The sequence below is a fragment of the Chiloscyllium plagiosum genome, chromosome 10 (genome assembly GCF_004010195.1).
Source record: "Chiloscyllium plagiosum isolate BGI_BamShark_2017 chromosome 10, ASM401019v2, whole genome shotgun sequence".
In the NCBI taxonomy this organism is placed as follows: domain Eukaryota; kingdom Metazoa; phylum Chordata; class Chondrichthyes; order Orectolobiformes; family Hemiscylliidae; genus Chiloscyllium; species Chiloscyllium plagiosum.
Window position 1 is genome coordinate 47774298 of NC_057719.1, and position 26978 is coordinate 47801275.

General features: G+C 40.9%; 2 protein-coding genes across 2 annotated transcripts in view; one reads left to right on the forward strand and one right to left on the reverse strand.

Annotated features, from left to right (window-relative positions):
- Positions 1-1541, reverse strand: part of LOC122553620 (organic solute transporter subunit alpha-like) — a 46112-nt gene extending 44571 nt beyond the window's left edge. The window contains exon 1 of the mRNA XM_043697709.1: positions 1234-1541. The gene's annotated coding sequence lies outside the window, so the exon portion shown is untranslated. The remainder of the gene's footprint in view (positions 1-1233) is intronic.
- On the forward strand, positions 1051-26245 carry LOC122553621 (galectin-3-like). The gene is made up of 7 exons (XM_043697710.1): positions 1051-1069; positions 3449-3475; positions 8825-8836; positions 10445-10678; positions 12586-12674; positions 23329-23500; positions 25788-26245. Exons 2-7 carry the CDS (start codon positions 3473-3475, stop codon positions 25935-25937), a joined length of 660 nt encoding a protein of 219 aa, XP_043553645.1. The 5' UTR covers positions 1051-1069; positions 3449-3472; the 3' UTR covers positions 25938-26245.
- Positions 26246-26978: the final 733 nt, after the last annotated feature.

The following is a 26978-nucleotide window of genomic DNA, read 5'->3' on the forward strand; positions in this document are numbered from 1 at the left end:
TCCAAGCTTGTAGGAAGAATGCCTCATCTTCCATCTTGGGATCCTTTGACCACACAACATCAACATCAACTTCACTAGTTTCCTAATCTCCCCTCTCTCCACCTCAACCTCCAACTCAGCACCACCCTCTTGAACTGTCCATCTACCTTCCCATCTATCCGCTCCACCCTCCCCTCCGACCTATCACTATCACCCCGTAACTGCATCTACCTCTCACCTTCCTAGCTACCTTCCCCCCACTCCTACCCTCCTATTTATCTCTCAGCCTTCTTCCTCCCCACACCCTCCCTCACATTCCTGATGAAGGGCTTAAGAGCTAAAAATCAACTCTCCTGCTCTTCAGATACTGTCTGATGTGCTGTGCTTTTCCAGCGCCACACTTTTTCAACTCTGTCTGCCAGGATTCACACTTAAAACATGAAAGAAGCAAGAATACTCAGCAGCTCACGTACCATCAGCCCACAAACCTTTCTTCACAACTATGCTATAACGTAAAATGGATGGTAGTTAATCACAGCCTCTTGTAAATCTCTCCCAGTTTTCATTTTCATTGAAGATAATAATTGAAGGATCATACTGGAGAGAAGTTGTGCATATTTTTAAACTTTCTTCTTTCAACTATACATTCACTAAACAAACTATCAAAGTTTCAGTTGTGACTAAGCTCAAGTGAATCCAGTTAACAATCCTGGAGCAAAATTCATAAGTATTTACCTACAAAAGGGATTTCAAGTGAGAGGAGAGAGATTTTTTAAAAAAGACATGAGAGGCAGGTATTTTACACAGGGGATGGTTTCTATGTGGAATGACCGTCCTGAGGAAGTAGTGGATGTGGGTACAATTACGTTTAAAAGACATTTGGATAAAAACATGAATAGGAAAGGTTTGTAGGGATATGAGTCAGGAGCAGGCAGGTGGGACTAGTTTAGTTTGGGGTTATGTTCGGCATGGACTGGTTGGATCCAAGGGTCTGTTTTTGTGCTGTATAACTCTCTAAAAGGGGAGGACAAGGAAATGGAGCAGAGCAGATTTCGGAGTTTCAGAGGTTGCATCTGTGCTGTACATAACAGTATGTAACTCAAACTTTGAGTAAAAAACAACTTTTCTGCTGTTTTCTAAACAAAGCTTACAGTGTTAGGTTAGCTTTAATGTAAAGAATGCAAAACAAATATTGATGGAAGGAGGTAATATTACGAGCGCAATATGTTGGCCACTTCCAAAATTCGATCGCACCGTTCTATGGAGTACGTAGCGACTCTCCACTTCCTGCTTCCAGTTCGCGGCCACATTTTATTCCAAGTTATACACTTCACAAAATATTGAAAATATCAATTAATATATAATGATATGAATTTCTGCAGGTTATTTCATTTGTTTCAAAGGCTTCAGCAACCATTCTGCGCGGTTTAATTCCAAAATAGGGGCATGTCTGAACTGGGTTGTGTAGCCACACCCGGGGAAAGGCAACGCAGTGAAACTCCCAGGGCGTTGGCAGAGCATGAAAAAATCTCACATCACAGAGTGCAGTTTAAATCAGGATTCAGGTCAGCTGTCAGCATAGCTTCTCGGGCCGGGTATTGGGGTCACTAGGGGTGGGAATCAGGCCGGGTATTAGGGTCATTCGGGGTGACGATTGGGCCAGGTATGAGGGTCACTAGGAGTGGGGATCGGGCCGGATATTAGGGTTTTCTGGGGTGAGGGGGACTGTGGCCGGATATTAGGGTTTTCTAGGGTGAGGGGGGTTGTGGCCGGGTATTAGGGTTTTCTTAGAGTAGGTGTGTGACTGGTATCACCATAAATGTCAACAAAGCCCAGTAAAACTGCATTGCACCTGGTAGTTTGTAGCTACTGTTCTCAGAATGAAAATTATTATTATTAGCAACTGTGCTAAGAATATGGTTTCTACAGAAACAGAAACAGAGCTACAATTACCTACAATGGCAACAGGTTTAACAGAAGCAACTCCCTGAACTCCAAAACCCTTATGATAAAACAAGAGTACACTTAGTTTCAGCAGTATGAGTAAACTGGGATATGAAAAGGTAACTTCAAAATGATAGTTTGTGGCATTTGTTCAAGCATAGATATGAATGGTAATAATGCAGATGTCTTTTGTATAGTACTTGTTGTTCTGCTTGAAAACAAATAAAACATGGTGAAAACGTATGTATTTCTGTCGAGGGGAGAGTATCAGAATTCATCTGCACCGTTCTCTAAGCTTGTATTTTAAAGATATCTTGGTGGATAAATCCCTATGAAACTATGGCTCTAGATCACCCATGTAGATCTCACTTAAAGCCAATGATTTAGAGAACAACCATCAGCTTATAGCACGAAGACAGTGGTAATTTTTTAAAAAATTCTCCTGTGAACAATTAACGAACTGATCCAACATCAGTCCCAGGCTTTAAACATGAATTAACTTGCCTGGTTTCCTCACGGATGCCGCCTGAATGTTGTCAGCATTTTCTACCTTTTTGTTTAAAGAAAGTCACATCTCTAGTAGTTAACTTATTTTGTTTTTGTGGTCTTCCCACGAAATGCCAATCTTCAGTCTACAGTGAGGGGGGCTGTGGCCAGGTATTAGGGGTTTTTGGGGTGAGGGGGGCTGTGGCCGGGTATTAGGGGTTTTTGGGGTGAGGGGGGCTGTGGCCGGGTATTAGGGGTTTTTGGGGTGAGGGGGGCTGTGGCCGGGTATTAGGGGTTTTTGGGGTGAGGGGGGCTGTGGCCGGGTATTAGGGGTTTTTGGGGTGAGGGGGGCTGTGGCCGGGTATTAGGGGTTTTTGGGGTGAGGGGGGCTGTGGCCGGGTATTAGGGGTTTTTGGGGTGAGGGGGGCTGTGGCCGGGTATTAGGGGTTTTTGGGGTGAGGGGGGCTGTGGCCGGGTATTAGGGGTTTTTGGGGTGAGGGGGGCTGTGGCCGGGTATTAGGGGTTTTTGGGGTGAGGGGGGCTGTGGCCGGGTATTAGGGGTTTTTGGGGTGAGGGGGGCTGTGGCCGGGTATTAGGGGTTTTTGGGGTGAGGGGGGCTGTGGCCGGGTATTAGGGGTTTTTGGGGTGAGGGGGGCTGTGGCCGGGTATTAGGGGTTTTTGGGGTGAGGGGGGCTGTGGCCAGGTATTAGGGGTTTTTGGGGTGAGGGGGGCTGTGGCCGGGTATTAGGGGTTTTTGGGGTGAGGGGGGCTGTGACTGGGTATTAGAGATTTTTGGGGTGTGGAGTCTTGGGGTATTAGGGTCTCTGAGGAGAGACCTTGGCTCTCTGTTGAAGCTTTGGATGACTGAGGTTGATGTGGGGGAAAGTTGAGCAGCAAGCAGTGTGTCCCGATTATCCGGACCTCAGGCTTCCTGTCGTTTTCACGCAGATAGAAACCTGTTTGTCCAGGTTTTGCTGCTGTTCCTGGGCGGGCGCTCCCTCAGTCGCCATTTGTTAAACCCATCTTATTCTCGTTTCAGAGTCGTTTCTCCTTCAACAGATTCATGGTAAGAAATGTCAGAATTTTGTTGTGTAAATTGCATTGCACTGCCATGTAGGTTTTTAAGCGTTTGATGAACGATCTCTGGTGCTGGACTATAGTACTGCCTTCACTCCCAACCCGCGGGGGTTTTTTCCCCCTTGTGTTTGGGGTTAACCTCTACATTGAAAAGTTTTTATTAGCACTGTTCATAATATTACGATGTTTCAGACCACTCGACGTCTATTTGAGTTATTTCAGAGCGCAGTCACTGTTGAAAACGACAGGAAGCCTGAGGTCCGGATAATCGGGACACACTGCTTTTATTAGCACTGTTCATAATATTACGATGTTTCAGACCACTCGACGTCTATTTGAGTTATTTCAGAGCGCAGTCACTGTTGAAGTTTTCACATTGATAAACTGTAGACTGAAGATTGGCATTTCGTGGGAAGACCACAAAAACAAAATCACAGCCCCCCTCACCCCAAAAACCCCTAATACCCGGCCACAGCCCCCCTCACCCCAAAAACCCCTAATACCTGGCCACAGCCCCCCTCACTGTAGACTGAAGATTGGCATTTCGTGGGAAGACCACAAAAACAAAATAAGTTAACTACTAGAGATGTGACTTTCTTTAAACAAAAAGGTAGAAAATGCTGACAACATTCAGGCGGCATCCGTGAGGAAACCAGGCAAGTTAATTCATGTTTAAAGCCTGGGACTGATGTTGGATCAGTTCGTTAATTGTTCACAGGAGAATTTTTTTAAAAATTACCACTGTCTTCGTGCTATAAGCTGATGGTTGTTCTCTAAATCATTGGCTTTAAGTGAGATCTACATGGGTGATCTAGAGCCATAGTTTCATAGGGATTTATCCACCAAGATATCTTTAAAATACAAGCTTAGAGAACGGTGCAGATGAATTCTGATACTCTCCCCTCGACAGAAATACATACGTTTTCACCATGTTTTATTTGTTTTCAAGCAACTGTGCAAGCAGAACAACAAGTACTATACAAAAGACATCTGCATTATTACCATTCATATCTATGCTTGAACAAATGCCACAAACTATCATTTTGAAGTTACCTTTTCATATCCCAGTTTACTCATACTGCTGAAACTAAGTGTACTCTTGTTTTATCATAAGGGTTTTGGAGTTCAGGGAGTTGCTTCTGTTAAACCTGTTGCCATTGTAGGTAATTGTAGCTCTGTTTCTGTTTCTGTAGAAACCATATTCTTAGCACAGTTGCTAATAATAATAATTTTCATTCTGAGAACAGTAGCTACAAACTACCAGGTGCAATGCAGTTTTACTGGGCTTTGTTGACATTTATGGTGATACCAGTCACACACCTACTCTAGCTATCTAGGACTGTCTGCATTCCAGCAGTGTTAAAAGCATTTGATTTGTGAATATCTCTTCTTGAGTACTAGTTAGAACTTCATATTCTCCAGGACTGTTTGACTTCTGCGATCTGTTTAGTTAAATTTGATTTTATATCATTTCCTGCAACAAACTTGCATGGCAGGCAGTGCCTTGTAGTACAAAAATGTTTCATAGAATTGTACAAACTTATAGTCCATTTGGATGGAAAGATAGAAAATAGGTGTGGGAGGAGCCTGTTCAGCCCTTTGAGTCTGCACCACCATTCAATACGATCACAGCTGATCACGCGACTTCAGTGTCCCACTCCCGCTTTCTCTCCATACCCCTTGATCCTTTAGCTGCAAGGGAATGTCCAGCTCCCTCTTGAATATATCTAATGAACTAGCCCCAACAGCTTTCTGTGGTAGAGAATTCCACAGGTTCACTACTCTGAGTAAAGAAATTCTTCCTCATCTCAGTTCTGCATGGCTTATCCCTGTGATCCCTGTTCTGGATTTCCCCAATATCAGCAACATTCTTCCCACATCCAGCCTGTCCAGTCACATCAGGATTTTATATGTTTCTATGAAGTCATCCCTCATTCTTCTAAATTCTAGTGAGTACAAGCTTAGTCATCCAGTCTTTCTTTATATGTCAGTGCTGCGATCCCGGGAATCAGTCTGGCGAACCTTTGTTGCTATTGAGGGAGTCCAGCAATGTCCTTCCTCAGACTACGAGACCAAAACTACACACAATACTCGAGGTGTGGCCTCACCAAGGTCCTGTGTCTATGCAGCAAGGCATCACTACTCCTATACTCAAATCCTCTCGTTATGAAGAACCAACCTTCCACCAAGACACCCAGGGCTCAAGCACCTCGCCTTTTCCTAAACTACCACCATTCAGATAATAATCTGCCTTCCTGATTTTGCCACCAAAGGGGATAGCCTCACATTTAACCACTTTATGTTGCATTTGCCAAGTATGTGCTCACTCAGCCAGCCTGTCAGAGTCACTCTGCAGCCTCTTAACATCCTCTTCACAGCACACATTGCTACCCAGCCTAATGTTATCTGCAAATTTGGAGATATTACAATCAATTCCTTAGTCCACATTGTTAATGTGAACAGCTGTAGTCCTGCAGTAACCCACTCGCCAGTGCCTGCCAGACTGAAAAGGACCCGCTTATTCTAACTTATTGCCTCCTATCTGCCAACCAGTTCCCTATCCCCATCAATATATTACCTCTGGTACCATGAGCTTTAATTTTGCTTACTAATCACTTGTGTGGGACCTTGTCAAAAGCCTTTCGAAAGGCTAGATACACAACATCCACTGATTCACCCTTGTCCACTCTCCTGGTCACATCCTCAAAAAATTCCAGAATATGTCCAGGATGATTTCCCTTTAGTGAATCCATACTACTTTGACCAATCCTGTCACTGCTTGCTCAGCTATTGCATCCTTATTGACTTTACCATTTTCCCCACCACCAATGTCAGGCTAAACGGCCTATAAATCCCTGTTTTTTTCCCTCTCCCTCCTTTTTAAAAAAGTGGGGTTACATTAACTACTCTATTTCAATGGAATTCTTCCAGATTTTATGGAATGCTGGAAAGTGATCACCAATGCATCCACTATTTCTAGGGCCACTTCCTTAAGTAATCTTGGATGCAGAGCATCAGACCCTGGGCCCTTATCAAGTTTTAAACCCATTAATTTGCCCAGTACTATCTCCTGACTAATAAAGATTTCCTTCAGTTCATCCTTCATGTTTGACCCTCTGTCCCCTAGCATTTCCAGTTTGACTCATCATGTCAGTGTTGGCCTTAAGAGTGGTTGTGCTTAGTTCTACATCCTGCTACTTATTTGTGACCCTGATAGTTCTTCATGTTTAGGTACCTTTTTTAAAGTGTTTGTAAAATCATCTTCCAGCTCATTTTCCAGAGACAGCATTCCCAATCTCAACAAGGCTATGTGAAAGTAATCTCCTGTTTACCCCTCCACACATTTTCTCAATGATTTTGAATCTAGAACTTGTACTTATTGCTTCCCTCAGCAGAGAAATTTCCCCTCATTCCTGATGAAGGGCTTATGCTGAAACGTCAATTCTCCTGCTCCTCGGATGCTGCCTGACCAGCTGTGTTTTTCCAGCACCACACTCTTGACTCTGATCTCCAGTATCTGCAGTTCTTACTTTCTCCTAGAGAAATCTCCCCACCGAGCTTTTGAGTATCTCAAGCTCCTGAGCATCAGACTCCTACTTATATCAGCATCTAACTTTTTGTGTTTCCAGGAATAAAGTCCTAACTTCTACAAACCCTCAATCTCAGTAGCATCCGAGTAAATTTCCTTTATATCTATCGGCTTTCTGAAGTGTGTTGCCTGGAATTGCTACTATTCTATAGTGGAGGCTTAACCTAACTTATTGAAATGTACAAGGTTCTGAAGGGGCCTGCCAGAGTAGACTCTGTGAGGTTATTTCCTTTGGTTGGGGAATGTGGAACAGAGGGATACAATTCCATCTTTGTATTTTCCACATTTTAAGCTTTAGTTGAAATCTTATTACTTGTTTCTTTTTCTTTTCATGTATTGCTCCTTTTCTCTTTCACTCATTCTCTTTCTCTCTCCCTCTCCCTTTAGCCATGTCCTAGAAAATAGAATATTTACAAATAAAAAATTATTGCTGACTGTTAAATTCCTTCTTGCTCCACACCCCCTTCCTGATGAAGGGCTTATACCCAAAACATCGATGCTCCTGCTCCGCGGATGCTGCCTGACCGGCTGTGCTTTTCCAGCGCCACACTCTTTGACTCTGATCTACAGCATCAGCAGTCCTCACATTCTCCTCTCTGCAACCATTCATGCTTTGTAATGTAATGAAAATGCAGATGTTAATGATACAATGATTTAACACTGAAGTTGGTAATCATGTGCTTTTGAATCACTGAGAAGAGAGGATGGAATAACCTGGAATGGAGAGGTGTGCTATAGAGATCAGTACCATATGTAATGGTGCACAAAGAACAATTTATTGGAACTCCTGGAAGTCAGACAGTACAAACATTAAGATTAGAATTCTACCATTCAGTAAGAAAACGGTTGGTCTGTTTGTTTCAAATTCCACATTCGCAATTATTCCTATAACCCTTAAATGCATTGCCTGAAAAAAATCTATCTCTGGCTTAAAAATATTCAAGCAGCCCACTTCCACTACCTTCTGAGGCAGAGAGTTATAAAATCATACAGCCTTCTGGGAGACAAAGATTCTCCTCTTCTCTATCCAAAAAAAGATGACCTCTGATTTTTAAATCCAAGGTCCCCGCCCCACCCCACATTGTTGGATTCACCCGTAAGAGGAAACATAACTTCCATGTCCACCTTGTTAAGACCATTCAGGATTTTAAATACTTCAATTAAGTCACATTCTGCTGTCCGAAACTTCAGTAGAGACCTGCCCATTCTGTCCAACAATATTTCACTATTGGTTAAACCAGGGACCTGGATGTTCACACCATGTAGAATCAGTACAGTTTAAGGGAGCGATCTGTCAGCAATGCAGGATAGAATCTCCAAGTTCCAGACTTTATTTCAGCCTAATGCATAAGGTCTGATAAAGTGAGGATGGTATCTGTAAAGTTAGTCAAGATTGTCCTACTGGACCATTGGTACTTTCTCATGAGAGAGAAATGACTGATGGTGGTTTAATCTGAGGGCTACCATGTCTCAGGTTAAGGGAGAGATTGAGACGGTGAGTCTATCAGTAAAGACAGATCAAATTAACTTGCATATTTATTATGTTTGGAAGTTGTGAGCTTATTTATGTTATAATTCAGTTCTAAAATTTAGAATTTATTTCTTAGTGACAAAAATTAATTTTGATTTGGTTTATTATTGTCACGTGTACTGAGGCACAGTGAAAAATGTTGTCTTGTGTGCTTTACAGGCAGATCGTACTATACAAGTGCATTAGAGTAATTTTAACTTGTCACCTTTGTTTTTCAGGATGAATTAGCTGTAAGTATATATGTGTAAATTTCTGCCAAGTCAAAGAACAGGTAAAACTTCAAAAGACAATGCCTTAACAATTGATATTCATGCAGACTTCGTGGAAATAATACTTTATAAGTACTTTGAAAATGTGTGCAATTTTAGTGATTTAATTTTTGTCTTTTCTCCTCTAATTTTGTGCTGATTCTCTCTCTCTTCCTGCCTTCCATGTGTGGTTCATCATGGCAATTACAGCTGTGAGTATTGGCAGGCGACATCTTGCATGAGTCTTTTTTCGCCTCTCCACATTTCCACCCACCCCTACCTGACTTACAAAAAATTAGAGAAAACTATGATCCACTGAGCAGATGACCCACTGTTCATCAAATGGTTAATTTGACAGAAATAAAACCTGTTCTGCCAGAGGATTTTGGGAGCAAGAATTGATCAGCAATGCACATTCCAGAATATGCAGAAATGTGAGGTGTGGCGAGGAGCCAGTGAGTATGTTGACTAGAATGAGCTACAGAAGAGTGGCGAATCAGACCTGTGTCACATTAGCAAGTAGATTCCACGTTAGGTAATGCTCAGGTCACAAGGAGACCTTATCTGGTTGTTATGGCATTTTTTTGTCAAATTCTGCTTTGATATCCTGAGAATTTAAGGTCTTTACCTATGTTTTTCAGTTCCTATTATTGATTCAGTCATTTTTTTTCAATGAAAAACAAACTATTCAACATTTTTGTAATTACATCGATTTAATTCAGCATGTTCAGAGACATTGGAGCATAGAATTTTGGTCATTACATGCATGTAAGTTTTTGCCGCCACCACCACCCCCACCCCCAATCTGTGTCTCTTTTAATTGCTTGTACAGACATCATTCATCTTTCACTGAGACAGGCTCTAATCTTTCTTTCTCATTTAGGTTGCTTCAGTGTCATCTGGTCATTCAATCCTTGATGAAAGTCTTTGCTTCTACATCGTCATTTGTGAAGTTCATTTGTCATTCACCCTCACCACTCCTCCACACTCCTTTTTCACTGCTCTCCTTTCAAAATTGAAAGCTTTGTTTTGTTAAGAACTTATTAGTCATTGAGGCTCCACAAGAGTGAAAGGGCAACACTTCGGGGGTTTTGGTGGAGTGATAAATGCCAGTCTGCTGAGTTCTTGCTCCCTGAGCTAACTCATGGAGATTTTATTTTTTTTTCCAATTCTCAGAGAGTGGAGTTGCTCAGATGATTGATTTTGTATGACTGAGAATATTCTGATTGACAAAGCTCCATTTAAGAAGTGCTTCAGACTCATTCGTGTGATTGCCTTAACAACAAAGCTATGGTCAAACTTTGAGGGATAAAAATTGTGGTATGTAAGTTATATGGTCACCAAAAATAGCCAAGGACAAAGCTGAATCCCATTCTTGCCCAATATCGAGATACATTCCCTTGCCACTTTTGGGGAAGCAGGAAAGTTAGTTGTTCTTCTTAGTTCATTCACATTTAAGATGGAAAAGTGATGTGGCTTGATGTTATCCAGATGAGATGAAGTCTGTTCTCTGAAAAAGATTAAATAGAGGATCTTGCTCCATGCACTAATAAATGAGCTATTGGTCAACTATTTTACTTTATCTTTTAGTTGGAAGATGCTTTGGGTCCTGATTTTTCAAATGCTAACAAACTCCAGTCTGGTGGTGTGAGCCCACAGCCTGGATGGCCGAGCCCACAGCCTGGATGGCCGGGCCCACAGCCTGGATGGCCGGGCCCACAGCCTGGATGGCCGAGCCCACAGACTGGACCGGGAGGCCAAATGCCTCCTGCTTCTGGTTCACCTGGAGCCCCTAATCAGCCTGGGCAAGGATATGCCACATTGGTAGGTATTGATCTTTTGAATTAAATAAATAGTGCATATTATGATTTCAAGAAGTGGTAAAACTTGTTTTCAGTGTAAGTGATCTGCAACTGAAATTGAGAATCTTCAAATCTCTAGTGTTTGAGACTTGTGTGCTTATTTTCAGCCACGTTTTGAATATGGATCAAATTATTTCATTTGATTCTCTTGATCTTACAACAGACTAGAAAACTTTACAAGAAACTTCACACAGCTGCTGAGGGAAGTAAATAGGTAAATAACTATTGTAGAAGAGTTAGGAAAAGAGGCTTAAGCTGATTGTCAATTATGTATTTTAAGAAGACTTTAAATGACATGGCAAAGTGATTGTAGAATTGAAATGTGACAACATATGAGGAGGAGAATGAATACTTGCACTTCCCCACAGACTTTCTTTGATTTTTATTTTCACTAGAACTTACTTTAACTGAAGAATTAGTTCACCACAAAACTCTCCCAGAGAGTCTGAGGACTGTGTGAACAGAATTTGTCCTTAAGTTATCAAATTGTAGATTTGTTAAGTGAACAGCTAACAGTTCGAACCAGAAATAGGCAGAATAGTGAATTCAATATCAAATCATCTTTAGAAAGTAAGAGGAGGAGAAAGATTGGATGAAGACAAATACAAATTAAAACACTGTTTTGAAATCTAACAATAATTATGATCTAAAAAAAACATAAGGTATATATTGCAGAAGCAGACCATTCAGCCTAATCAGTCTATGTGGTCGTTCATTCTCCAAGTAATTCTTCTCTCTCTTCTCCAAATGCTTGTCTACTTTCTTCTTAAATGCATCCATACTATCAACGCCAACTACTCCCTTAGTGTAAATAAGTCTGATGAAAGTTCTGAAGGATACTCCAAACTTCTAAAAGTTCATTTTTAACACTAAAGGGAAGAAAAGGCTTGCATTTCTATAGCATCTTATAATCAATTAAATACTTGCAAAGTATCTTAATAAACAGTTGTTTAACAGTAATTAAGACTTTTTTAGATCCCAACTTTTTACTTGTATTGAAATAGTCAAGCCCTAATTTCTGTGAGTTTAATGGATGTGCATAACACCCATAGCAAATTCGCACTTGCATTTATTTCAATGACAAGTGTCTCAGCAAGATAGCAGTATGGTGAACTTTCTGGAGAAACAGGGAAACTTATGGCAACTTCCCAATTTCAATGTTTAACTGAGCACATGCATCACTGTTAGCTGCAGTCTAATTTGTACTTCAATAATGATGAATGTTGTTATCCTCACTATTAATTGTACAAAGCAATCTAGCTCATTAAGAATGTACTACATAGATTCATCCAGAATACAATCAGGAATGGAAACTATAGTTATAAGAAACCCTTCAAGGTAATGAAACTAATTTTGTTGGACCTCTCTTGTGATGGAAGTGCTAGTCAGTGCTATACAATATTCTCCTGTACTTAATAGCCCTCTGGCTATCCAAATTTAGACATGAATTATGGTCACAAAGGTGTGGTATTGAATGATGAACAAAGCAATACAGGAGTGATGAATCATCTTATTATTGGAAAGGGAAGAGAGAATTCTGCTTGCAGCTGGATTTATCATTTCATTTTGGATCAGTAACACACTGGGACAATTTGCATTGCCCACTCATTGGACATTTTCTAAATTTAATTGATGTGTATGTATCTTCCTTCAATTTAAAGGAAATTGAGAACCCAATCTGATTTAAAAACTCCAACATGTACTGCCATTTGTTAGTGTCTGAATGCAGCCTGGCACATAAATGGAATGCATTTAGCACAGCGTAAAACTAGAAATTCTGTAGAGTAAATGGAATATTGATAGAATTGTAAATCTTGAATCTTTCTATTTCCGATTTCATATTTTTTTCTTTTCATTTGATATTTCCAGCCAGTACCTTATGACCTTCCTATCCCAGGAGGTTGGCAGCCAGGGAGAATGGTCAAGGTAGTTGGAACTGTCAAAATGAATGCTGAAAAGTAAGTTTTTTTAAAATATGGATGAAACCTTTTTAACGTTTACTTAATATTACACCAATAGTATCCTTCCAGCTTATGTGAGAGTACAGTACTAGCCAATTGTTTGTTACCCACATGATATTAGAAATATGAGGACCACACCCTCTGCAGGTATTGTTATTAGAACGCATTTGTATAGCTTTTGTCATTCTTCATTCACATGGCCATTCTTGATATTTGAATTTGACTATTAGTTTTGAAGTTCATTTTGGTCCCTTGGAAAGACTGGTTGGATCTTCAGCTGCAGGACCAGGAAATCATTTCGAAGCTGAATTCTGCCACTTTTTCTGACTTACCATTTCAAGAGGAGTGACTCCGAGTGAATTGGAACTCATGTGAGGCACAAAGAAAGGCATAATTGTCAAAGGCCTTCAAACCTTGAAAAACCTCACAATAAAATTCCTTACTGATCCCTGCAGATTGACTGACAGATTGAACAGTGGCTTGTATTCCATTAGGCCTTATTTTTGCCTTCCCTCCATTGTTCATTTGCATGGCAACACTTAGTATTCTGAGCCTTGATCAGGAAAAATCCACTTTGTAGACGCAATGGTACAATGTGTTTTGCCTAACATCGAAATTACCCAGCCTTTGCAAAGAGAACAGCACCGGCACCTAGAGCAATTTGGAAATTTTAGTCTGCCACACTTTGATGGTGGAGCAAGAACTCTGGAACTTTTAGCTCTAGATTTATGTCTGCATTGATCAATGGAACAGTAGGCTTTTCAGTGGCTGACAGATGCTGAAGGTTATATGAGAGACAGCAGCACAAATAGTGAAGCTACTCCACTTTTCAATAAACATATGTAGAATAGTGTCAGATATTACTTATTTTTTAACTGCCTTCCAATATATAAGATTCATATTTTGCCTTTTGCATGTTTTTCTTCTACAATCATTACTGAAGCAAGGATGAAAGATCGGGTAGGTTTGGATTGGATTCTTTGCAGTAGCAAAGCTTGAGAGAGGACCTGATGAGATGTATAAGATTGAGAGTAGCATTAATAGGGTGGATAGGAATGTATTTCTTCCATTTGTACAAAGGTCAATAACTGAGAGATGTAGGTTTAAGATAAGTGGTAGAAAGCGAAGAAGAGAGTTCAAGAAAATTATTTTCACTGAGGGTGGTAGTCAAGAACTTACTGCCTGAAAGAATAGTTAAATCAGAAACTCTTGTCACATTTAAGCAACATTTATATCTTCATTTACATGGCCATGGCCTCCATTGCTTTGAGCCAAAAGCTGAAAGATGAGATTAGTATCATCAGATCAGTGATCAGCATGGAAAATGTGGGTTGAATAGCCTCCTTGGATGCGATAAATATAGGGGTGTGATCCAGTTGTTGTCTAAATTGGAAACCAAGGACACGAGTAGGTGAAATTACCCAGAGTGAGACATGAAGGGACAGAGTGTCCAAACATATAGCAGCTAATATCAAATGAGAAAACATAGTTAAAAAGGCAAAATTAGTATTTGGAACAAATCAATGGTGCAAATAGAGGTTCTGAATCCAGAAGTCAATACATCTGCATGCTGACCATTTGAGCTGCCACACTGAAGCAGCATCAATCATAAGATCTAGGAGCAGAATTAGTCCATTTGGCCATCAAGTCTGCTCTACCATTCAATCATGGCTAAAATTTTCCAGGCTGCTCTCCGTACTCCTTGATCACCTTACTAATCAAGAACGTATCCATCTCTGTGTCTTAAGTAGGTGACACAGATTAACCACCCTCTTGCTGAAGAAATTCCTCATCTCAGTTGTAAAGTGTCGCCCCTTGACTCTCAGGCTGTACCTTTGGATTCTAGTCTCTCCTACCAGTGGAAACATCTTCCCCACATTCATTCTATCCAGGCCTCTCAGTATTCTGTGGCTTTCAATGAGATTCCCCCAAACCTTGTAAATTCCATCAAGTCCATCCTGTTCCTGTAGTCCTACTTTTCAGATAATTGTCCATGTTTCCTTTTGAAGGTCTGCATTGAATTTGTCTCTGTTGCTTTCTCTGGCAATGCATTTCAGGATTTAAATTTTCTTTTAATATTCTTTTCTCTCCTGTTGCCTTAGATTATTTTGCCATGAATCTGAAATGGTCCTCTGTAGTTCTTGACCAATCTGCCAATTGGAACTGTTTTCTTTCTCTCTCAATTTGACCTGGATCTGATGATTTTTAAGCACCTCTATCGAATTTCCTCTCCACCTTCAATGATGAGATCAGCCCCAAGTTTGCTACTCTGTCCAGATGTCTGGTTCCGAGGATTCTCAATCTTTCCTGCAACCTCTCCAATGTCTTCATCCTTCCTTCGCGCGTCGTACCCAGAATTGGGCACAACAGTTCAATTGAGGCCATACCTATGTTATATAAAGGTGGTTGATAACTCACTTTTGTACTCTGCCTCTAATAAATTTTTTTTTTTTTTAAATCTGTTTCTTAATGTGTCCTGCCAACTTCAAAGATCCATGCACATACAGTCCCATCTCCTGTGCCCTTTTCAGAAATATATCCTAATGTTTTGGTTGGAAGAACAAGGATAGGTATCACTTTACAATTCTTTGTATTGAATTTCATCTGCCGTGTATCTTGAAGTCCTATCACCATCCTCCTGTCAGTTCACTATACTTGTAGCTTATACTATCTGCAAATTTAGAAATTGTGCTTCATCACCTTCCTCTGCATGAGTGGGGGTATGATTTAGAGAAAGGCACTTACTATACAGTCCAATGCCCTGTAAATTTAAGTGCAGGTGTAAGACAATGCCTACCCTTGGTGTACACTGCTTGTGAAAAAGTGCTGCTTGTTTGCTTCCAGCAAAAATGTTTTACGCCAGTGGAAAGAAGGCTTATTTCTTATTGAAGGTGCTCATTCTAAGGGGTATGGATAAGCTGGAGTCTGACTGTGGCACATACTTCAGCTCAGAGTGAGGTAGATATCTGGCATAAACTCCCTAAAGGAAGTAGTTTGGGTTTGGAGGGATATGGGCCAGTGCTGGCAGGTGAGACTAGATTGGGTTGGGATATCTGGTTGGACAGGTTGGACCGAAGGATCTGTTTCCATGCTGTATATCTCTGACTCTTAAGTAGAGACCCAGTAGGACCACTCCTCCTATGAGACCTTCTTTTACAAGATCATTTTTGTGAACCTCTTCTGGACCATTTCCAAGGCCAGCTCATCCTTTCTTAGATACAGGGCCTAAACTGCTCACAATATTCTAAATGTATACAACCTTAGTAGTATATCTCTGCTCTTGTATCAGCCCTCTTGAAATGAAAGTTAACATTGCATTTGCCTTCTGAACTGCCATCTGAATCTGCATATTAACCTGAAGAGAATCCTGAACTCAAATTCCCAAGTCCCTTTGTGCTTCAGATTGCTGAAGACTTTCCCTATTTCGAATATGGTATACACCTCAATTCTTCCTATCAAAGTGCGTGACATCACACATTCCCACATTGTATTCCACCTGCAACCTCTTTGTCCATTCTCCTGATATGTTTATGTCCTTCTGCAACCTTGCCACTTCCTCAACACTACTTGCCATACCACCTATCTTGGTGTCATCTGTAAATTTAGCAACAGTGCCCTCAAGATTGTTAATGTATTATATGAATAGTGTTGGTTCTAGCACTGACCCCTGTGAAACTCCACCAGTCACCACCTGTCATCCTGAAGAAAAATCCCGTTATTCCTATTCTCTGCCTTCTGCAAGCGAGCCAGGTGAGGAGTGAGGAACGATAGCACCTTCTTTATTCAGCCCCTCGCAGCTGGCCACAAGAAGGTTCATCTAAAAAAGGAGGATCCTTTCCCTCATGGATACCTTTCTCAATTCCATTGTACTCATGCTGTTTGAGAAGTAGACTTCCTTAAGTTAATCAAAGAGTGAGTCTATTAGTTTAAAAATGCAAGAGAATTTAAAATACCACAATATGCACGTAAGATTAGAAATGAGAAATGAATAAAAATATAACAGTTAAAAAGGACGTACAAATTGGTATTTTTTTAATTCTTGGGGAGTAGTGGTGAATTGTAGTGGCTGTTAAGTTGGGTGATTATGGTGGAGTTGGCTCTGGAAGTTGAACAATTGATTTGAAGATTCTGGGTTTTGCAGGTTTGCCAAGAGGAGTTGTCCTGCTTCCGATTTGGCAGCCATCTTTGATGATAACTTGTGTGTGAGAGAGAAAGCGTTTCCACTGTTTCCTTTATGACCAATGTTCTCCAGCTGTAGCCTTTGCAGTATACTCTAACCCAGTAGCACTAGAAAATTAAACTAGTTCAAATACACCAATGGTGCTTTTGGTTTTCAACTCCTCTTGTGTATTCCCAGATGGTGCGTAGGGGCCTGATTGGATAGGCTGGAGGAGCAAGCGTGAGGGAGTTGAGAGAATTAAAAGCAAAAATAACTTTTCTGTGTATTAAAGAGAGAGAGAGGAAATAATTTCCTTGCTTTGGGATTAGTTTAAAAGAAAATCTTTTTGGAGTTGCGTTTCTTTTCCTGTTTCCAGCAGAAAAAGAAAGTACGAGAAATGATTCTGGAGATGAGGGAAATGGCGGGGGAGTGGGATTAGCTGAGTCATAATTGCAGAGAGCCTGCACAGACAAAGAAGCTGAATGACTGCTCTCTGTGCTGTTTCTATTCTAGGAATAGGATCTTTTGTCCAATGTAGAGCTGCCTTTAGAACTTACAAGGAGGTGAAGTAATGAAGTAACCAATTCCACAGCACTTTTTTGTGGTGGTCTTCTATAGCTCCAATGAAGTTATCATTTGCTCTATTAGTATCCCACATACAAAAAGTTTAGATACTGCCAAAAATGTACATTGTACATTCGAGAGAATGACAGCTGACAGTTGCTGCGTATCCTTGGATACTGACCTCAGAGCAATACATGTTGGTACAATGCTCCTCAATTAGAAACTCTCTTATATTTAGGGTCTCATGACAACAAAGCTGTGGGCAGTTTTCTCCTCTGCTTGGACATTAGTACAGCTGTGCCTACATGCCACTCCTAACTTCTTGTATTTTGTTGCATCACATCCTTCCTGATGCTGTCTAATTTTGTCTCAGTAAAAGCCTGATCGGTGTGTGGGTGCAATAAAGCAGCTGATGCAGAAAATGGCATTCAAGACTTTGGAAAATAGGTAGGACCAGGCCCCAGGGGTTCCTTCATCCTCCTCCTCATGATTGTCAGAGTCAACAAGGAAGAAATTTGTGTCTTATTCTCTTGTTGCTGTTCCACTTCTTTTCCCTGTTGTGTATGGTAAATTTATAGGCGAGTTCAAGCTCAGAATGAATTATTACTGTCTGATTGGGAGTCAGGGGACAAAGAAAGGGTCGAAGTTTGTAACAGTTATTCACAGGAATCCTGCGGTAATAGTAGAAGTTTGTAATCTGATGTCGGCAATATTTCTGTAATCTCACCATATCAGATATGAAGGTCAACATGGAGATCCTTTGATCTCCATGATCACCTCCCTGTAAACTATGGGTTGCTTCAGGTTGGTGGCCCGCCTCCCTCACGTTATACGATACTTCTTCCAGAAATTATTAAGTGCAAGTACATGTTCAGCTGTTACACATGTAGCTGGTGTGGGAATGGATTTGAGAAATGTGGTGGTACCTTAACTGGAGGAAGGGATTTTAAGATTATGTTTTTCAGGTAATTGATGTTTGATTCTTGAAGGAGTCTGTGGTGATAGTGGGCACTTCGATAACCATAATCTAGGATCTTTAGTTAACATGTTAATTATTTGAGTACATAACAGAAGTTTAGTCATTTAACTCTTCCTTTGAGCCTGAAGGGTATGCTGGTCAGAAGGAAGATGGAGCAAGTGCAATAATTTGTACTCCTCAATCATGTCGATGAATTTTTGTGCCACTGGTTTGCAGTCCCAGGAGTGAGGAATTGGCACTTCCTGCTAGTGCTACTTTCACCACATGGCACAACCTGTATTTTTGTGGTCACCTGGCATGGACATCCCAGTAGTCTGTGTTGCTTGAGCTTAACTTTATTCAGGAGGGTTTGCAAGTCTGTGTTCAAGAAATTGCAGCCATTTTTTTTCCTTTACCTCTGTTTTGCCCGATTCAGCTAAGTTAGCCAATCATAGTTCCTTAATTAGATGCTGATTACCCCATGCACTTCTCCAATCTTCAGCTAGAATTTGGCAGTAATCCTGAGGGACAGGACTTACATGTATTTGGAAAGGCAAGAACTGATTAGGGATAGTCAACATGGCTTTGTGTGTGGGAAATCATGTCTCACAAACTTGATTGAGTTCTGTGAAGAATTAACAGAGAAGATCAATGAGGGCAGAGCGGTGGACGTGATCTATATGGACTTCAGTAAGATGTTCAACAAAGTTTCCCATTGGAGATTGGTTAACAAGGTTAGATCTCATGGTATAGAGGGAGAACTAGCCATTTGGATACAGAACTGACTCGAAGGTAGAAGACAGAGGATGGTGATTCAGGGTTGCTTTTCAGACTGGAGGCCTGTGACCAGTGGAATACCACAAGGATTGGTGCTGGGTCCACTACTTTTCATCATTTATATAAATGATTTGGAAGTGAATATAGGAGGTATAGTTAGTAAGTTTGTAGATGAGACCAAAATTGGAGATGTAGTGGACAGCGAAGAAGGTTACCTCAGAGTACAATGGAATTTTGATCCAATGGGCTGAGGAGTGGCAGATGGAGTTTAATTTAAATAAATGTCAGGTGCTGCATTTTGGGAAAGCAAATCTTAGCAGGACTTATACACATAATGGTAAGATCCTAAGGAGTGTTGCTGAACAAAGAGATTTTGGAGTGCATGTTCATAGTTCCTTGAAAGTAGACTTGCAAGTAGATAGGATAGTGAAGAAGGCATTGGTCAGAGCATTGAGTATAGGAGTTGGGAGGTCATGTTGTGGCTGTACAGGACATTGGTTAGGCCCCCTTTGGAATATTGCATGCAATTCTGGTCTCCATCCTATCAGAAGGATGTTCTGAAACTTGAAAGTGTTCAGAAAATATTTACAAGGATGTTACCAGGTTTGGAGGATTTGAGCTATAGGGAGAGGCTGAACAGGCTGGGGCTGTTTTCCCTCGACTGTCGGAGGCTGAGGGGTGACCTTATTGAGGTTTATAAAATCATGAGGGGCATGGATAAGATAAATAGATAAGGTCTCTTTTTTTTGGGTTGGGGGAATCCAGAACTAGACTTTAGGGTGAGAGGGGAAAGATATAAAAGGGACCTAAGGGGCAACTTCTACACACAGAGGGTGGTACATGTATGGAATGAGCTGCCAGAGGAAGTGGTGGAGGCTAGTACATTTGCAGCATTTGAAAGGCAATTTAATGGGTATATGAATAGGAAGGGTTTAGAGGGATATGGGCCAAGTGCTGGCAAATGGGGCTAGGTTAGGTTAGAATATCTGGTTGGCATGGACGAATTGGACTGAAGGGTCTGTTTCTATGCTGTACTTTTCTATAAAGGCTGTATATTAATTTCCATACAGCCATGCACAATTCTTCTGTTTTTTGTGAATCACTGCAACAGTGGATTTGCTAATGAACATTCCAAGGAAGTTCTTATGTAAATGCCCCTTAAGAATATCTTGAGGCTACAATATCTTCTGCAGAGAAGTGTCGACATGCAATCCAGGTCTGCCTGTTCCTGTGCAGTGTGCTATCTTTGTGGTGTATTCTGTTGCTTTTGTTTCTGTTCTGTAAAGGCATTACCTCCTACTTTTCTGAATTGAATTCCATTTGCCACGTTTCTGCCCATCAGACCAGCCCACAGATAGCCTCCTGCAGCTTGCAGCTTTCTTCCTTACAGCCAGTCTCATGCCATCTACAAACATCTTCAATCATCTTCTTCTTAAATGGAGCATCATTGAGTCTTAATCATTGATATATCGTGCAATGCCTCTGTCCCTGTTCCTGGGCCAACCTTCTCAGATGTGTGTCCTAGCATGTCTGAACAGGTTAAGTTTTAAAAAATCGATGTCATGCTGAACCCTGCGGAATGCTTCTCAAGGTATTTTTAATCACTTACTTACACATTTCTGGTGCAGGTGGAACTTTAAACTGGGCCTAGGTTAGGGACAGTATCACTGTGCCACAAGAACCCCCAGAATGTCCCTAGAAGTGGTCTTCCAGTCACAGAAACACCTGTCAACCATTATCATTTGCTTCCTGCAACTGAGCTGATTTTGAATCCAATTTGTGACTTGCCCACGCATCTAAGTTTTTAATATCCTGAGTAATTTGCCATGTGCAATCTTCTCAAAAGCTTTGCTAAAGTCCATGTACACTATATCAAACATACTGTCCTCATTGACACTTCTTATTACCACCTCAAAAAAAATGCAAATGCAAGTGAAACATGACCTTAGTAAATCCATTTAAATGTCCCTGAATTATTAATGCCTTTCCAAATATTTCCTCTTATGTTAATCCCATCCAATATTTCAGACTCAACCTGATTGATTATGCATCATTCCCCTCATCAATAAAGGCCAACACATTGAGAACCATACCCTATGTTTTTCGCTTCTCCATGCAGGTGCCTTTTTTTTGGTCTTTACTTGGTCCTCATCTTTCTTTTGATATCCTGTTCTTCTTTGTGTATTTTCACAAGCTCTGAGACTTTGCCTTTGCCTTTTGTTTTTTCGCCAGTGCCTTTTCAGGACATCATGAAAACTGCCCAGCTTTCACTTTTTTTAACCGAGCAATTTTACACTTCAAGCTGAAAGATGAACCATTTTGACTTTACCGAGAGGGATTGCATTATTTTGTTCTCCCTCAGATATGTAAATCGAGTGAAAGATGTATTCGTTCATTAAATAGGCAAATTTAGAAGTTTAAAGATAGTATTAGATGCAAAAAAAGGCATAAAAATCGGTAAGAGCAAACAATGGACCTGAGGATTGGGAACAGTTTAAAAGTCAGCACAGGAGGATCAAGGGATTGATTAAGAAGCAGTAAATAGAGTATGAGAGTAGGTTTGCAGGGAACATAAGAACTGATTGTAAAAGTTTCTATAGGTATGTGAAGAGAAAAAGGTTGGTGAAAACGAATGTAGGTGCCTTGTAAATGTCAATATGAAAGTAGTAGGGTATTTTTTTTTGCCATTAATGCTTTGATCCTAATGGGGAGCACTGGTGGGAGATAAAAGCTAAGGTAGATTTCTGCTGTCAGGGTTGGGACTAATGGTGGAATTGGTGTCCTTGATGTCAGGGAAGAGGTATAGGTTCATGATATGCCACCTTTTACAGGACAGTAACTAAATTGCAACACTCTCTGCATTCAATATTAGTAAGAAAATTTGAGCTAGTTTCCCAGTTGAATGAAAAATGATGTAAGGTTTTTCTGATCAGGTTAGATGAAAATCAGTAATAGAGTCATAGAGATGTACAGCATGGAAACAGACCCTTCAGTCCAACCCGTCCATGCTGACCAGATATCCCAACCCAATCTAGTCCCATCTGCCAGCACCCGGCCCATATCTCTCCAAATCCTTCCTATTCATATACCCATGCAGATGCCTTTTAAACGTTGCAATTGTACCAGCCTCCACTCTTCCTCTGGTAGTTCATTCCACACATGTACCACCCTCTGCGTGAAAACGTTGCCCATAAGGTCTCTTTTATATCTTTCCCCTCTCACTCTAAACCTATGCCCTCTAGTTCTGGATTCCCCGACCCCAGGGAAAAGACTTTTTCTATTTATCCTATCCATGCCCCTCATGGGTTTATAAACCTCTATAAGGTCACCCCTCAGCCTCCGACGTTCCAGGGACAACAGCCTCAGCCTGTTTAATTTCTCCCTATAGCTCAAATTCTCCAATCCTGGCAACATCCTTGTAAATCTTTTCTGAACGCTTTCAAGTTTCACAACATCTTTCCTATAGGAAGGAGACCAGAATTGCACACAATATTCCAACAGTGGCCAAACCAGTGTCCTGTACAACCGCAACATGACCTCCTAACTCCTGTACTCAATACTCTGACCAACAAAAGAAAGCATACCAAACACCTTCTTCACTATCCTATCTACCTGCATGCAATTAAGTGTAGAAATCCTGCTAAGATTTGCTTTCCCAAAATGCAACACTTTGCATTTATCTGAATTAAACTCCATCTGCCACTTCTCAGCCCATTGGCCCATCTGATTAAGATCCCAATGTAATCTGGGGTAACCTTCGCTGTCCACTACACCTCCAATTTTGGTGTCAACTGAAAACTCACTAACTATACCACTTACGCTCACATCCAAATCATTTGTATAAATGGTGAAAAGTAGTGGATCCAGCACCAATCCTTGTGGCACGCCACTGGTCACAGGTCTCCAGTCTGAAATGCAACCTTCCATCAACACCCTCTGTCTTCTACCTTTTGAGTCAGTTCTATATCCAAATGGCTAGTTCTCCCTGTATTCCGTGAGATCTCACCTTGCTAACCAGTGTCCCATGGGGAACCTAGTTGAATGCCTTACTGAAGTCCATATTGATCACTTATACTGCTCTGCAGCCAGAGGTGGCTTACATGGAGAATAGGTACTGGAATGATTTCTTCAGATGAAGAAGCTGTTTCTGTGGTATAAGTTTCACTTAATGTTGGCTAATTTTATTTTCACAGATTTGTCATCGACGTGTGCTCTGGCCAGGATATTGTGTTTCATTTCAGTGCTCGTTTTAGGGAGGCTGGCTTTAATCAAGTAATGGTTCGTAATTCCAGAATCAGTAATGATTGGGGTACAGAAGAAAGGGATGCACCAAGGTTTCCATTTAAATATGGAGAACGATTTGAAGTAAGTGAAATACCCCTATTCCTGATGGCAGCTTTTTTTCTATTGAGTCCTAATGATATGCAAAACAATCTTTGAAGAAATGTTAGAAATGTGGCTTGAATTTATTTTAAATTCGTACAGATAAAAGAAATAAACTGTGCAAAATAATTTGAATTTGTCAATTCTGGGGATTTTCTAGGACCTAGTGTTGTGCAACTTTGCCCATTTTTTTTTTGTTGGAATCATTCCACATTTATGCCAGCCCCTTAGGGGAGATTCTGTTATGGCTAAACATCCAAAGAGGCAATAGCCACATTAGATTAGATCAGATTACTTTACAGTGTGGAAACAGGCCCTTCGGCCCAACAAGTCCACACCGACCCACCGAAGCGCAAACCACCCATACCCTGACATTTACCCCTTACCTAACACTACGGGCAATTTAGCATGGCCAATTCACCTGACCTGCACATCTTTGGACTGTGGGAGGAAACCGGAGCACCCGGAGGAAACCCACGCAGACACGGGGAGAATGTGCAAACTCCACACAGTCAGTCGCCTGAGGCGGGAATTGAACCCGGGTCTCTGGCGCTGTGAGGCAGCAGTGCTAACCACTGTGCCACCGTGCCGCTCAATTGAAACGGCCATGGCTCTTGCATGGTACAGAAGCTCTTACCCGACATGAAGGTGAAGGCTGAATGTTGTCGAGGTCTTGGTGCATTTGGATATGGACTACTTCAGTCATGGAGGAGTTGGCCTTGTGCAGTAATCAGCAATCATCCTCACTTTAGACCCTCTGAAAGAAGGAATGTCATCAATGAGGAGTTGAGATGTTTTCGTCCTGAATCCCACTGACTCCAGTTTTGCTGGGACTCCTTGATGCCAAATTCAGCCAATTGCTGCCTTCGTCATGGACAGTCACTCTTGCCTCACTACTAGGATTCGGCCCCTTTGATCATGTTTTGGACAAAAGCTGTAATGAGGTCAGGAGCTGAGTGGCTCTGGAGGAACTCAAACTATATAGCAGGTTTTTGCTGAGCAGATGCTTAATAGCACTGACTACAACCTTCCTTCACGTTGTTGATCATTGAGAATAAACTGATAGGAGGTATCAGATTTGTTCGGCTTTTCATGGGCAGCATCTACTTGGGCTATTATCCACATTGCTGGATACTTTAAATGGAAGTTTGGAAGTATCTAAATTTGTTGGCACTTTAACACAGCAAATAGAAATAAAATTGAATTCAGTAACTGTTGGTCATAGAGTCATAGAGATGTACAGCACAGAAACAGACCCTTCGGTACAACCCGTCCATGCTGACCAAATATCCCAACCCAATCTAGTCCCACCTGCCAGCACTCAGTCCATATCCCTCCAAACCATTCCTATTCATATACCCATCCAAATGCCTCTTAAATGTTGCAATTGTACCAGCCTCCACCACTTCCTCTGGCAGCTCATTCCATACATGTACCACCGTCTGTATGAAAAGGTTGCCCCGTAGGTCTTTTTTATCTTTCCCCTCTCGCCCTAAATCTATGCCCTCTAGTTCTAGACTCCCCCACCCCAGGGAAAAGACTTTGTCTATTTATCCTATTCATGCCCCTCATGGGTTTATAAACCTCTATAAGGTCACCCATCAGCCTCCGACGTTCCAGGGACAACAGCCTCAGCCTGTTTAACTTCTCCCTATAGCTCAAATTCTCCAACCCTGGCAATATCCTTGTAAATCTTTTCTGAACGCTTTCAAGTTTCACAACATCTTTCCGATAGGAAGGAGACCAGAATTGCACACAATATTCCAACAGTGGCCTAACCAATGTCCTGTACAGCTGCAACATGACCTCTCGACTCCTGTACTCAATACTCTGACCAATAAAGGAAAGCATACCAAACGCCACCTTCACTATCATATCTACCTGCGACTCCACTTTCAAGGAGCTGTGAACAAGGATCGGTGCTGGGTCCACTACTTTTTATCATTTGTATAAATGATTTGGATGTGAACATAGCAGGTATAGTTAGTAAATTTGCAGGTGACACCAAAATTGGAGGTGTATTGGACAGCTAAGAAGGTTACCTCAGATTACGACGGGATCTTGATCAGATGGGCCAATGGCTGAGAAGTGGTACATGGAGTTTAATTAAGATAAATGGAAGGTGCTGCATTTTGGGAAAGCAAATCTTAGCAGGACTTATTCATTTAATGGTAAGATCCTAAGGAGTGTTGTTGAACAAAGAGACCTTGGAGTGCAGGTGGTAAACATAGAGTAGTTATGTATGTAAACTTACTTTCATTTTCTCCAGGTTCTGATTCTTGGTGAACCAAACCAATACAAGTTGGCTGCAAACAATCAACATTTGTTGGAGTTCAAACGTCGTTACAAAACTTTGCAAGATGTTACAAAGGTTTCCACCTACGGTGAAATTGATCTACATGCAATGTTAATGATATAAACACCAAAAAAATTATTTGAATGTTATCTCCAGCACTTACTGAATATACATACATATATATTTTTCTGTTCATTATTTTCTATCCAAACTAATGGCTGATTTGGATTGATTAAAAAGCTGTAACATAATTGAGTATTCCGACAGATTCCCAAACTTAGAATGAAGACTTTTATTAATTGCATTTACTTTACAATTCTGCTATCATTGAATCTGTCTGAGAAAACCAGAGAGTTATTATAACAGGCCATTCAGACCATTGAGTCTATGGGAGTATTTTCCCCAAATAAAATGGCTTGCTTTTCCTGCTTCTTGCTTGTTTTATTACTCTTTAATACTCCCCCTTCTCAGACAATATCTAATTGCTTTCAAAATGACTCAAAGTTTTCTTCATGATTGAGGAAGTCACATTTCACACAGTACTTTTTTTTCCAATCCCTAATTTTCTTGTGTTTGTATTTGACCCTGTCTGCTCAAGTAATTCAACAGAGACAAAAAAAAACTGTAGATGCTGGAATCCAAAATAGACAGGCAAGCGGCTGGAAGAACACAGAAAGGCAGGCAACATCAGGAGGTGGAGAAGTCAACGTTGGTTACTCCCAAAATGTTGACTTCTCCACCTCCTGATGCTGTCTATCTTTGTGTGTTCTTCCAGCCTCCTGCCTGTCTATCTTAATAATTCATCAACCAATACAACCAATTTGTTTTTACATATCTTTATTGTTAACCCTATAAGACTGTGAACACCTTTTATTAGGCCATTTCATAAGCTTCTCAACTACAAGGTGTAAAATGCTAAATTCTCAAGAATTATATCTTCATAATTGGAATTGAAACCTAGCATCATTTCAGTGAATTTATGTTGCATATCTTCCCTTATTCCCATTTCTTTATATCTTTGCAACTATACACGGTACACCACCTACAGCTTATATATTTATTCATCCAAATCCTCAGATTGGAGCTGGAGCTGACTCCAAAACAGCTATTCCTTTCTAAAATGTGTGAAGCTTTGTAGCTTTGTGTAGTCCATCATATACCCAC